This window comes from Dermacentor albipictus, chromosome 1, assembly GCF_038994185.2.
Source record: "Dermacentor albipictus isolate Rhodes 1998 colony chromosome 1, USDA_Dalb.pri_finalv2, whole genome shotgun sequence".
Classification (NCBI taxonomy): domain Eukaryota; kingdom Metazoa; phylum Arthropoda; class Arachnida; order Ixodida; family Ixodidae; genus Dermacentor; species Dermacentor albipictus.
In genome coordinates this window covers 434,526,703-434,541,497 of record NC_091821.1, presented here as the reverse complement: position 1 = coordinate 434,541,497, position 14,795 = coordinate 434,526,703, and the positions used below count along the sequence as shown (strand labels likewise).

Sequence of the window (14,795 nt, the reverse complement as noted above, 5' to 3'; positions counted from 1 at the left end):
GGAGGGAACGAGCAGTGTTGAGGCAATAGCGACCAGGTTTTTTTCGCAACCATCGGTGAACGACGCGTTGGCAGGCCTTGCTTTTTTTCGAAATCGAAGGTAAACACTGTAGTTCGCCGAGTCCTATTTTCGAGTCTATAGCCTAGCGGATCCTGAAAGGCTTTGCGTTTGTTCTCCTACCCTGTTGCTCCTTTCTTTATTTACAGAAGCAAAAGGGAAAACAGAAGGAAGCAAAAGAAACTTAAGGAGGCTTCTTTAAAAAGATACAGAAAATTATCAGAGAGCTAAAGGTAAACCAAAACAGGCAGACTGTATAGCTGGCTCTCTGCCCTGGAAAAAATAAATAACGAAACAACACGGAGTGTAGGAATTGGGGCGGGGCTTAAAACACGGGCGTACCGTTCCCGATATAGGCTGCAGATCTACGCACTGGTGACTTCACTGCGTCTTCCCCGACTCGGTGCTTTTCCTGAGCGCTTTTTAAAGGAACGCGTAGGGGCACCGGAGTACTGTTATTCGACTAGTTTGACTCGCTGCATGGTTATTTTCGTGAGTGGAGCACAATAGTTGCTACAACAACAACAAAAAAAAGTGCGTGAAAGGGGGCAAATATGGTGGATTTTAGACGAGGAAACTGTCGAAACGTTGGCACTAAACTGAGGTTCTTAACTTTGTTCGACTGGTTACGAGTGTCAACCTTTGAGGTCGCTTCGATTTACTTGACGATAGAGCGCAGTTGTGAATATTCTCTGCCAGCCTACAAGCTTTCAAGGGCAGACCCCCAGGTTCTGGACATTTCGGCTTAGGAGTAAATACATATTTAAATATATTACGTTCAGGATGTGCTGGAGCCTTTTCTTGGCGCCAGCTACTGCTATTCACATATATAATGGGGGCGAGGACTTATGGAGTCGCCATCTGTCGGAAGCGCCTCCCTTGCGTAGTATGAGGGATCACGCGGCGCGTTCCTCATAGGTTTCGCTTACGGCGCTTAATAAAAACACCACGCGGCAGCCCTCCTGGACATTTATGTAAGTGCTCTCAAAACGAGGTAAGTTTCTGACTGTCGATATAATTATCTTGGGCAAACTGAAAGCACAGAATCGTTTACCGACGCTATCTCTTTACCGACTACGTAAGTGAACGCCACTGCGCGCGGTCGCCGCGATGGAGTCTCCCGAAAGGGCTTCTTGCGTGAAAGGTAGACAAGTGCTGAGAGTAAACTATGTGAAATATGTTCTTATAGTTGCTGTCTGCATAACAAAAGGGAGCATAACAGAATGAAGCCTCAATGCAGCGATCACATGGGTTTACAGCGGCCGACTGCACGTCTGCATGCATGTCCGTGAATAATGTTTTGCTTTCTCTGTGAGCGCGTTTTCGTACTGTACCATGAGCTTCAGGCCGCAGCATATGAGCATTTGACAGTACATTAGCAACCATTGTTGCGTGGACGCTATAAGAACTGTTCAAAAATAATTTCGTTACAGAGACTTCGACGCTTACGGCGAATGTGATGTGCCGTCGCGACGATTCAATCTTTTTTTGTCGTCTAAATCCTTGGACATTGCAATAGTATTTGTCAAGTTGCGTAGCGCCGTATGTTTATCGGTCTTCCCAGCGTGCGATTTCCCTCGGCTTCTTTTTCGTAATTCAGTGCATTAAATCATAACACAAACATGACCATATGCCATGCATATTTTTTTAATGTGCGTCTCACCGCTCTCTTTCCGTTCTAGTGAACTTGCCAGTATCTAGGATCTACAAGTTCATAGATCAAACCGTCATGACATTAGCCGGGCAGCGCGCGCGGGCGAGCGTCCCAGTGCGCGTTTTCTGCTACTCACCGAACATCGCAATCCCAGTGCCGTAGCAGAAATCTTCCTCGTGTTTGTGCTTGCTGCATCCTCGAGTTGTAGCCGATGCCTGTCTGCCGGTTCTAAGTTTCACGAGCCAAGCTTCACGCAGCTCCTTGTCCTGCGGCTACGTGTGAATAAGGCTGACACCGTGCTCCGTTGCGTACGTCCGGCACTGAGGCACCGAGCAGTAGCCTACCATGCTGCACGCTTCCAAAGGCAGCCACTACCTAATATGGTACTTTCAAATGTTGTCACGCAGGCACCGAAGGTTGTAAAGCCTCACCACTTAATCAGAACCGCGGCGCAGGTGGGACTTTAAACTTTCGTTTTCAGCTCGCTTCGGCGCTTTCGAAGCAGCCGACGCGGCCGCTGTGTCCACGTGATCCCTCATGCCACGTCATGCCGATGGTGGCGCCAGCTTTTACAGTGGTGGAGCTCGCCCCCAATATAAATAATGAAGGCCACATGTATTAGAAAATTACGTTAAAATATCCTGAAACTTACAGTCAACTCACCTAAATAAGTTAAATGCACATAATATAAAATTCAAGCCACACAGCGTGCTTACAATTGAATATATATACTCAATATTTCCCTAGAATATCGCTCGCTTCTAGAAATCTTATAGGGCCATTGAAGCTAGCATTTGCAATAAAATATGTTGGCAGTTAGCTTCGAATCTCCTTGAGGCTTAAGAACCTACGTCCCAATGCCTTTAACTGAAGTATTAAAAGTTGTCTTTGTGCATCATGCCGCAGACATGGTAGTAGAAGATTATCCGTGGTATCGATGGCATCGCATACTAAAGATATTTGTTTTTTCTCTAAAACACCAGCTGGAAAAACTACCCCCAACCATTTGCTGCCTAACATGAGTTTATAGCAGGTAACTACCATATAATTTTGTATCGTGCGCCCAAAACGTCCACGCTTTACACTAGAAACATTTTCTGAACAATACACAACCGAATAAAAAAATTATATGACGTTGAGCGCTTGTACTGATGCCGAAGAAAGTGTACAATGATTCGTTCATACGACTAAATCGTACAAAGTATAATTCGCAGAAAGAAACCACGTGTCCAGATAGTTTGTGAGCTTATAGTCCGCAAGAAGCGACGTTTATCAGCGGAAGATTATAACCACCACCACCACCACCACCATCATCATCATCATCATCATGATCATCATAATCATCGTCATCATCATCAGCAGCAGCATGTTTTATGTCCACTGCAGGACGAAGGCATCTCCCTGCGATCTCCAATTACCTCTGTTATGCGCCAACCGATTCCAGCTAGCGCCTGCGAATTTCTTAATTTCACCACTCCACCTAGTCTTCCGCTGTCCTCGATTGCGATTCCCTTCTCTTGTACCCATTCTGTCACCCTAATGGTCCAGCGGTTATCTAACCTTCGCATTACATGACCTGCCCAGCTTTATTTTTTTCTCTTAATGTCCATTAGAATATCAGCTACGCCCCTTTGCTCTTTGATCCACACCGCTATCTTCCTGTCTCTTAACGTTGCGCATAACATTCTTCGTTCCACCGCTTTCTGCTCGGTCCTTAACTTGTTCTCAAGCTTCTTTGTCAGCCTCCAAGTCTCCGCCCCATATGGCAGCAAGGCTATACCGCGCGGCTAATACGCGTTTGCGATCTTACCTGCAGGATAGTGTCCACTGGACGCGACGAGCCGACGTGGTTCGTCAAGATCCTCAGCAAAGCGACGAGGAACTACCTGGTGCCCGAGGACTTTATTCCCATGATGCAGGTGAGCGATGACTAACCGCGTCAAGTCTCTGTGGTGTGCACTCGTGCGCGCAGCCTTACATATAAGCTAATCAGCTCGCTTCTCACGTAATTTCCGTTTTTCACTGTGCTCTATATATAGCAGCATGTCTGCGTTGGCGAGAGTGCATACCGATGTTACGCATCTTGCCAACGTCGAAATGACTTCCCACCGTGATTGTTTGTTCAGTCGTCTAGTAAGTGCCGCGATTCTGTTCGCTACTTGAAAGAAAAACCCTGCAATGCATATTGAACCTACTGTTTTTCTCCTGGTTGTCGAAGTATACAGCATGCGGTAAACTGGTTGCTTGCAGCCAAAAGACAAATAAACAAGACAGAAGAAAGGCTGACACCTGCGTCACTGAAGCATCCCCGCGCTTTCGATACGTCGACGTATGGCCACCTAACATTTATTTTGAAATTACAGCAAGCGGGAGGAAAGTTCACTGCGCGATGCTTAATGATTCGCTCTTCAATGATCGTTGTTGCTCGGCTAGTCAGTGGGTAAATCTCTGCATAACGGGGCTTTTCTCTTCTGTTTTTGATGCGTATTGGAAAGCCGTGACGCGTGGACGTGAATTCTGATGTAGGCGGCTGATGTGCATGCGGTCACGTGCACTAGACTTCCATCCCATCGCCTGCCGAACGCGAATACATTTCGCCAAGTCATGAGACATGTCACTAAACAACTGGTATATAACTTGGATTATAAGCGGTCGGGCAACCGCTTGGCCCTCATAGACACTTTTGACACACAGTGACAGTCATAGATATAGTCACGCATTTTTGTGAGCGAATGTCTGCGGAGTGTCATAATAGCAAGGCGTACTTATTAGAACAAATTAATCTGTATACAAGTCGCGAGATTTAGTGATAGCGCTCTTTCTTGAACTACTTGGCGCATGCATGCAGAGAGATAAATGTGTGACGTATCACAGTGGCAAATATATGCGCTATAACATTCCGTCTCGTTCATACGTGTACTGAATAACATTGCGTTCTAGTTACGTTTACAGTTGGTCAAAGATGAAGCGCGGACGCAATTTCAAGACCATCGATACAGTGACTGACAAGGATCTGATTGCGTACTGTACAAACTGGTATGACCGCAGTATAGCGTGATTCAGCCATTTCAAGTACACGTTTCATTTAAGATTCATGTCGTATCGTATTTATTCATTGAAATACATACAAGTCGCACAACATCAAAAAAAGTTAAAGAAACACATTATAAAAGATGACATTGCGAAGAATCCTCGAAGTACAGAATGTCACCGCAGAGAAGTGCAGCCGAAAATGTCACAAATTCTAAACAAACGCTACAGATGCACAAAATGTCACAAGAGAGAAAAACTGGCGCAAATCGCCGTTTCAAAGCGTAACTGCTAGCGAAACTGTCGCAAACGTGTACATTGCACATACCATGCATGTACCACATACAGCGTCATTTTCACCGGCAAAGAGGTACATGCGCTTATACTAATATTTATCGACAAAATAGCTGACGTCCGAAAATTCGAAGCATCAAGTTCGCTTTTCTGAAGTCTGAAGTCCTTACGGAAGTCTGAAATGCCTTTAACCTCCTACCCTTCCTTTGTTTTTTTCTTTGTAGAGGCAACATCGGGCCCAAGCTATCAAAGGGGCATTACTATTCTCCCATTGTCCACACCGTGGCTAGTCAACTAGTTCAAATAACGCGGCTTTAATTGTCTCGGTCTCGCGACAACACGCGGTTCGCGCAGGTATCGTACACGAAGGCGCAGCTTTATTTGAGACGCGCCTCGCTTCTTCGCTGTGCCGCAGCAGCGGCGGCGTTGCAGGTCGGGGTGTCTCATTCTCCAGACGGCTCGCACGGCCGAGCAACAGGCGGCGACGTCGGAGGCCTGGTTGAGGTATTTTTGAACGAGGGAAGTTGGGGTGCGCGGGTTGGCTGGGGGGCGCTAGGACTGCGCCTACTCGCAGTTTGCGCAGCTGGCTCCGAGTGACGCCACACACCCGCCCGGCCGGGTCGCAAATCCTTTGAGTCTCGGCGGTTCTTGTTCGTGAGCTGAGTGTCGCTGCGCGACCGACTTTGAGAAATCGCGTCTTCCATGGGTTGGAGGGAAGGGGGGAGGAGGGGGGGGAAGACGCCACGTGCGAGCGTACGTTGAAAAGCGAAGTCGCGCGCGATGTGCAACTGGGCGGCTGCCGCCGCCTGCACTTTGTCTTAAGGTGACGAGGCACTTGAAGCGCGAGGCGTGCTCCGGCGCGCGAGGCCGAGCTCGGAGATCCGCGTGCGACGCTCTGAGACGCGAAGACGCGCGCTCTGCGGGGCACACTCGCTCGTTCGCATGATCGTGCTCCACGATTTGCTGACGGAAGACTCGTATGCGTTCCTCTTTTTGTGAAACTGTATGGCGCTAAAATAGCTTCCCGAGGGCAGCACTGTGGCGTTGCAGTCAACCAATACATGTCCTGCAATACAGTTGTTCACGAAGTAAGAAGTAGACGGACAAATAAAAACTCATAGGATGATCTATCTTTGTAAATAGAAATGGGGAGAGTCAATCGATTACCTGCGTATACTATTCGTGTACGGGTGCGTGTGCGGGTGGGTGTCCCTCCAACGTGGCGATGCTCTTCATTACGCGAGGCTCCCTACCGCGCACGCAGTCATTCGCGTGAACTACTAAGCCATACATCATGTACATTTACGCGATTGAGTCGAGCCCTATTTTTCCCTGTCCAATTTATTTTATTTTTTTTTCCTTTTACTGTGGATTTATTATTAATGGTGGCATAGCCTGCTCCCCGGTAGCATTGGGTCTCATGATTTTATGACTTAGTAAACAATGACACCACCCCCTAGGTGGTTTTCTTCGCTTGTCGATAGTCCGTTGACACGCAACCTTGAATCAACATCCGGGCAATGCTTAATCAGAGTTCAAGGAGGAAGTTCTAGCCATACAGGAGCTCCTATCTAAATACACGGGAACTTAGGAATCGTTTTGCTCGACGTCCGCACCATCGAATTTGATGAGGTTTGTTGTGTTTAAAACAAAAAGTTAAAATGTATACCGACTGTCGGGAGTATGTTGTGTTATCTTGGCCATACATTTCTTTTTCCACAGAAATTGTTGAAAATGGGAAAACTTATAAAGTTTCAAGCGTAAAGTTTGCAATTCCGTTAACTGAGCGATCTGCTGAGAAATTTAAAGCAGACAAATTTGGCTTATTACACGCCGCTCTGAAATACACCATTAGTTTCTGAGGAGGGCTTTTACAAAACATTTGTAAACATTGGAAGAATTTCACCTAATCTATATCCATGCACTAAATTTTCCCGCTTCATATGCGATAGCAGATACTACATAACTGCGAGACGTGCTTTCGGTGCAATATTACGGATTTGTAAACTTTATGGTTTAGTTTTCTTGACAATTTATGTCTATTTCGTTGTAGAAACTGTTCTGCTCCCCAGAGTCGGTATAATCCAGTCTTTTATGATAAATGCAACAAATGTCATTCAAATTGGTACAGGGGTTAACTAATGATAGTATTTCTGCATTTCATGCGTACTTGAATAGAGAAACCAGAGAAATTGGTCCTCTGGTATAGCTTCCTCTTAATGTCACAGGTGCAGAATTTTTTTGTAGACAATCTTGGTACGTGTGACCTTGTCTGTACCTCATGGTGTTTCAATAAACAGATTACGATTTACGACAGCCCAGTGAAATTTTCCATGGCGTCCTTAGTTCTACATAAATATCTGTACAGACTGCCTACACACTGGGAAAATTGCTTTTTCCAAGGAAAAGCAGTGTAAGGCGTTCCAGTATCAGCTTCTGCTTGGTGTTTCTCTGCAGGATGTGATAGACACCCATCCGGGACTCACCTTTCTCAAGGAAGCCGTGGAGTTCCACTCGAGGTATATTAATACGGTGAGTGCACTTCCTCATATACGCGATTACAGTCTTTGCATAGAGTGTACCACCCCGCCGCAGTGTGACCAAAGCTGATTCATATATTTACAAAGACGATAGTGCAAAGTGACACATCGTTAGAAAAGTGATTCGCTGACAAAAAGAAGAAAAGAAGAGTTGGGTTTTTGCCATTTGTGATGCGCAGAGAGCAAGCAACACCATCTAGTGGTGTGGCACGGGAACCTAGCTTTGCGTCACGTGACCGAACTCTCGCACGGTGGTTGAAGCGCCCGCAACATCACTTGCGTTCGCACCGATGGAAGCACATTCTACTCTCACGGACATCGAACAGTCTTAGCGTACTTAGCAAACCGGACACCGGTCTGGTTAACTTCCCTGCCTTTCCTCTCCTTTCCTTCTCTCTCTCTCTCTCTCTTGGCACGGTACCAAGGTTTGCGATGTGGACGACGACGACGACGCGAAACTGAGGAACCAGCTAAGAAAAGGTAGTGCTTAAAAAGAGAGAGAGAGAGAGAGCGTTGGTAATTTTCGGGGCCGATGCAGTGCTGATATAACGTAAAGTAGTAACGACTCATTCATCGCTCGATTCTATTGCTTTCTGTGATCCATCGCTCCCGGCCAGACAATCCTTGTGATAAATTAAGCGGAGCGCCGCTGAAATAACAAAGCGCGATAAGGAAAAATTGGAATTCAATCGTTGCATTGTTCCGTTCCAAATCTCGTGAAAGCAACGTTCGGTTAGTGACCTGCTTTATTGATGATGCTTTTACTTGACCAGACGGTGGCCTATCGAACGCTCGATAAACTTCAACGCGACGCGCTGCACAAAGATGACATTATGCGCAGAACCAGCTAACTTTCCACGAGCCTGCTCAGTGCCACACCCCTCCTGACTTCTCGAACGGTGCTGCAATATGCTGTCCCTACTTTCTTCTTCTTGCTTGCTTCCTCTGCTCCCAATTTTGTCACCGTTTCAATCGGTTTAGGAAGGAGCGGGATCGTTGCTCCTCGTGCTCGTTTATGGTTTTGGAACTGCACATATACAGGCTCATACCGCGCATGCATGGTTCCACCAATATGACGTAGTTGCAAGCTTCCGCCTTCGTATTTGTCAGTTGGCAGCGATTATATTAAACCAAATGAAAATAAAGGAGAGTCGAAATCGCAATGTGACCAGGATTGAGCTGCATTACAACATGCCTTACTTCTGTCACCATCTTCTCGATAAGTACCGGCTCGTTGTATTTTGGTAGATTTATTTGTAAGCACTGGTGGAAAAATATTAACTTTAATGTAAAGAAAAAGAAAGCAGCGTACTTCAGTGATACTGTTTCATTCCCTCAACTCAGTGGCTGCAAGCTGTACTACCTCCGTATACACGATAGGTTCAATGACCCTCCAAGTGATATTGAAATGAACCCCCTCCCCCCACCTACCTCCCCAATACTGATAGCACTGCAAAATACCGAGAGAAATTCAGCGCCACGGTAAAAATTGCTGCAATCTTTTTAAACCGCACATATATGCCAAGGACTCTTTCAAATGGCCCTTTATGTACGCACGGTTTGATTCAGCAAGTATACATTTGAATAATTTCACAACACTGTTAATTTGCTTCTTTCGTGTAATTTTGACGCTGTAGTATGATTTAAAAACACAGCAAGCATTATCCTTTCGCTTTTTTTAATACTGCTGTGGTATAGTGGTTAGAACGCTAGTAATAATTGAGTGATAATTACTCTCAGTAATTGAGTCACTATTGAACTATCCGATGGTACTACCGGTTGTATGAGATCCCGCGGACTGCCGCACGTAATCACGTGAGCTTAAAAAAAAATTAAATTATTGGGTTTTACGTGCCAAAACCACTTTCTGATTATGAGGCACGCCGTAGTGGAGGACTCCGGAAATTTCGACCACCTGGGGTTCTTTAACGTGCACCTAAATCTAAGTACACCGGTGTTTTCGCATTTCGCCCCCATCGAAATTCGGCCGCCGTGGCCGGGATTCGATCCCGCGACCTCGTGCTCAGCAGCCTAACACCATAGCCACTGAGCAACCACGGCGGGTTACGCGAGCTTCGGAAGTACTGCATGACAGCCTGTACTAAGGGGTGTGCTATTAGCAACATCATGACTGGCCTATTTCATTGTCTTACAACGTGAAGTACTGCATGAAAACGCACGGTTTTCTGACGTTATGTTTTATACTTCATGCTTGTTTTATCCTTCTTTTTCTAATGTCATCCTTAACCTCTTTCAGGTAATCGCTAGGATATTCTACTGTGTAAATAGGTCGTGGAGTGGCAGGATCACCATTCCCGAACTCAGGAAAAGCAATTTCTTACAGGTAAATGAACTGCGTTCCTTTAACCTCATAAGCACACACGACGAAAGAGTGGATGCTTCGTCGTTACTATAGAATAATCGCGGTCAGTTATGTTCGCGCGCGCGGTTTCCGCGAGGCTCGCCGAAATAATTAAAAATACGTATAAGAACCTCACAGCTCCTCGTATGCTCCACCTGAATGACTGCAATGCGATAGCATTATGAGATCTTATCTCGAGATATTAATCTCTCCATCATCCGCATGTCTTTTCCGACGTCAAGGTCATTTGTGAGTTCCTTTACATCACGATCCACTGTCATTGTCAATACTGGCCTACTCACGCTCTGTTTTTTTTTTTACGCTGCACCTGCGGTATTTAGCTGCGTTACGAACCCGCGTTAGACACGTTAAAAATTAATTTAGGGTATGTGGCTTTACGGGACAAAGCCACCATGTGATTATGAGGCACGCTGTAATGGGCGGCTCCGGATATATTTTCACCATCTGGAGTTCTTTAACGTGCACCCAATGCGTGGCACATGAAGGCTTTTTTTTTCTTTCTCTTTTTCTGCATTCCGCCGCCGTCGAAACGCGGCGGCCGCCGCCCCAATCGAACCCAGGACCTCGTACTCAGCAGTGCAACGTCGTAGCCGCTGAGCTGCCACGGAGACTCCGGGCGCAGCATCGGAAGGCCAGCTGTGATTTGTATAACGATATCGCAGGGAAAAAAAACAATAAATAAACATAAAATGTCGTTCAACTATCATCGGTTCAACGTAAGCCTCTCTCCGGGCAAGTTTGCTACGTTAAGCGGGACCTGTCCTCCCCTTGTCATCCAATTTTGGCGAACGACGCGCGCCCGATACTCGTTTCAGTCAATCACCGCTACGCAGGTGACACGGGGGATTTGTGGTGCATCTGCTTACGCGTGGAGAAACAAGGCGAACGCTTCCACCCGTGTGGAGCGTGCGTAGTAATGAGAGCCAACGGCGAGAGGCGCAAGGCGTCCATAAACGTCAGCGCCTGTCTCATGAGCAAGCTCGGTGATTGCCGTTACGACCACTTACGGTTATAACTCACCGCAGGCGCCGGTCGCGTATGTTCTGTTCAGCTCGTTTGCGGTTGGCTTGTTCATTTTCTTTCTTCAGGTTGTTATGAGGAAAGGGGGCGAAATATTGCCGGCTCCGCTGTCAAGCTTGCCTTGCGAAGTACATCCAGTTGGTTCGAGTGTGTGCATGGACGCGCGTTTAGCATTGTACGAAAGTCTTTAACATATAATACAACGCGCCGTCGCGATGAACTTGACACGACCGGCCAGTGTTTGGGGCGCTTCTTGCACCTGATAATGTTGTCCACGTGAGTTATTTATCCCTCCCTCTCTCTCTGTCGTGAGGTCTGGTGACGCGTCGTGTGATCTCCATAACGGAAGCTTCACCCAGTCCTTGCCGCTTTTAACCAAGTTTAGGCGCACTCGAAGCACAGTGACCAGTTCAGAACAGAGTGACACGGCTTCACTTTTGTGCTGTATGGTAGCAGCACCGACCGCAAGTTCTGGCCGTGTATGCGCAGGTGTTGTCCCTGCTGGAAGACGAGGAGGACATCAACCAGATCACCGAGTACTTCTCGTACGAGCACTTCTACGTCATCTACTGCAAGTTCTGGGAGCTCGACAAGGACCACGACCTGTACATCGACCGATACGATCTGTCCAGGCACAACGAAGGAGGTGCGTGTCCGAGTAACGTGGAGTACTGTGGATAGTATTTATTTATTTATTTATTTATTTATTTATTTATTTATTTATTTATTTATTTCATTAACTCCAAGACCCGAAGGCATTCAAGAAGGGAGTGGGGAACAATATACACAGGGAACAAGAGCAAAATAATGCCGTTGCTAAGAGTATAAGTAACATTCAAATGCAGCTTTAAATGCAATTATATCGGTCAGGTGGTCAATATAGAGGGGCAGATGGTTCTAGTCATTCGAGGTTTAATTCGGGCATTGAACCATTTCTTGCTAAGCTGGTAGGTTCGTATCCACAGAATAGATTAATGAGCGCTAAATGAAGACGAAGACAAGGTTAGAAACACGCGGACAAGACAAATGCTCGTTTGTCTCGTTTCTCGCCTCGTCTACAACTGTCTTCGTCTTCATTTAGAGCACCTTTTCTAGAAGATAGCCTCGAGCCGCGATAAGCGTTCAAAACTTGAGCCACGTCGCGACCGAAGCGCCATCGCCCGACGCTTTCCGGTAGTCATTGCACCATGCCATGGCCTCCTAGATTTACCGCGCGCCGCGGTGGATCTCGGTGGCCATATCCATCATACTGTGGCGGGCTCTGTTTGACGCGATCGAGGCACCGCGAAAGCTGTTTTCGAACTGTTCCGAGTATTCCTGTTCGTCCACCGTAGCCCTTTCGTTCTTGCTCATCCGCTAATCGCTAGAATCCCAAATTGCTTAAGAATACTTGCAGTTTAAAGTTGATTACTGTTTCGTATAGCAAAGAAGTTTAATGGAAAGCTGCACTTCGGAAAAAAAAATAGAAAACACCACTGCAGGCATATGAGCAGGCGTGCCGTACTTGGTAGTGTGCGTTATATAATTATGCGGGCATAGTGTCCAACAGCGTATCGATAGTGTACGTCGTCGGGTCACCGAGATTATTGCGTCTTTACTCGTAATTCCTGTTCCAGCGGATAGAACCGTCGTTAGCCCCTTGATTCACGATGTAAACGTTTGTGCACGCGGCCCGTTCTTGCCAGTTTGGTCTATTAGTGGTGGCGAGGATAGAAACCACGGACACTAAGCTGCTGATAAATGAAACCCCCTGTACGCTCAATATTTCCCCATTTCGCTTCAATAGACTGAGCATTGCTACCCACGAGGGTAGCAATGCTGAGGGCACCTGCGCCATATTTGAACGGATTTTCGACTGGACGCCTTCCTTGCAATGGCGAAATAAAAAGTTTTCCTTTCTCGTAATGCTTACAGCTAATAAATAAAGTCTGCGCGTCCTTTTATCCAGTGATTCAATTAGAAAAAATTATGAAAACAAAGAAAATACCTGGCAGGATCTACAGTGCACTAATTGTAGATTTATTACTCTGAAAATTCGCTGTAAAGTGCACAACCCACCATCCTCCCACCTTGAATTTCTTTCAATGCAGTCTGCAGCGCTTTGGAATTTTTTTGTGTGTAATTTAGGCACATTTATCAATGATGCGCCGTAATCCGTGAGTGGAGGGTTTATAATTGCACAAAATCAACATGGCTAACTGGGTTCCTTGTGCTGATATGCAGGTAAATCATCAGAAGAATGACATTATAGTTTTTACTGCTCGATGCGAGCAGAAAATTCTGCGACAGAGGGGGTCGGCGCTCTTTTAATGCAGCTCTGTTTTTACTTCTTTGCCTTCTCAAGTATTGTCGCTCAGTTCGTTTTGTTCTGTAACTTGCACCTCTCGTTCCGTTTCCACTCTAGCTATCTCCATGCGGATGATCGACAGGATCTTCTCTGGCGCCGTCACGCGGTAAGAGCTTATTAGTTTCGTGTACGTGAGTTATAAGTGATATTTAAGATCTCGCACAAATAATTTACTCACTGTTTAATGTGCGCGCCGAAGATTTGGAATTCTTCATTGTCATTTACCGAAAAACATCAAGTGTTTCTTGTCGTGGACAGCTGCCTTCGGTCTCTTCTTTATTTTTTATTTTTTTACATTAGAAAATGAATACTTCCTGATGTGTGCCTTGCGACCTTATTTGGGCTCACTGCTTAGTATGCTGGTGCAAGAAAACCACATAACCTCGCCCAGGCATTTTCAAAAAGGCGATAACCTAGATATAATGGGAACTACATAAGAGACACATCACATATATGTCACTGACCGCGTGCTTTATCAGATGGTGCGGTCGGGGGCGTGAAAGAAGCTTTTACGTCTGCGTAAGGGAACGTGAAGTTCGACTAGTTGGCGTCATTGTCCTGAGGCGGGCGTGTTGTGTTCCTATTGGATGAACACGGTACGAATAACTGGCATATGGCAAAAAAAAAGGGGGGGGGGGCGGGCGAGAGGCAGTGACAGATACTCGTGCCTGTCGCCTCCTCTTTCCCCGTTCAAAAGCATTGTTCCTTCGCCCAAATATTTACCGTCTGGCCTAGATCAGCACTGTGTTGAGCAACAAGTATGACAATTGTCTGATTTGCGTAGTTTTTTTATTTATTTGTTTATTCTTATTTTATTTCGTTCTTCCAGTTTTCTTTCTTTTCTTTTTCTTTTTAACACGCCCTTCCTTCAATACAAAGAGTTAGATAGCTTGTACAGGACTTTAACAGGTTAGCTCGCACGCATGCTTCAGTAATTCTGTGTGGCAGACGCTGATTTTGCAAGCCCCATAACATTGCATCCTGCAGACAGTGCGCCACAACTGTAGCAGTCGATCCGGAAGTGGACTAGACGGACGAAAGTTTTGGGAAACTAGATATAGTAACAGTGCACAATAACGGTGAAAGACGCAAAACGTGTTGTGTGTTCCTCTATCCTTGGCCCTTTGTACACTGTTATTATATTCGGGGGGGGGGGGGAGGGTGCGAATAGGAATCTCTTGAGACCGAATCGAATGAGCATCGAATAACTAGGGCCAGAAGCGAATCGGACGGAATATCAAATACTTTTAGAATAGCTTTTTATTAATGATAATCTGTTTTCGCGATTAATATAAAATGATTTTCACGTTCCACTATTCAAAAAGTTTGCGAGTACCTCTCATTACATTGCACGCTATGAAATGTTGCTTATTAAAAGCACACGTGGAGCAGTATGAACAAACGAATAAGAGACTATTCGATTCGTTATTCGAAAGTTTCTGATATTCGCGTGCCTTTACTATAGTTCCA

General features: G+C 46.0%; 1 protein-coding gene across 4 annotated transcripts in view; it reads left to right on the top strand.

Annotated features, from left to right (window-relative positions):
* LOC135908200 (platelet binding protein GspB) overlaps positions 1 to 14,795 on the top strand; it is a 138,741-nt gene that overhangs the window by 109,837 nt on the left and 14,109 nt on the right. For all 4 annotated transcript variants that reach the window (XM_070532301.1, XM_070532300.1, XM_065439963.2 and 1 more), the window contains 5 exons: positions 3,528 to 3,630; positions 7,493 to 7,567; positions 9,833 to 9,919; positions 11,468 to 11,624; positions 13,383 to 13,431. In XM_070532301.1, the coding sequence (XP_070388402.1) occupies positions 3,528 to 3,630; positions 7,493 to 7,567; positions 9,833 to 9,919; positions 11,468 to 11,624; positions 13,383 to 13,431 (471 nt within the window). The remainder of the gene's footprint in view (positions 1 to 3,527; positions 3,631 to 7,492; positions 7,568 to 9,832; positions 9,920 to 11,467; positions 11,625 to 13,382; positions 13,432 to 14,795) is intronic.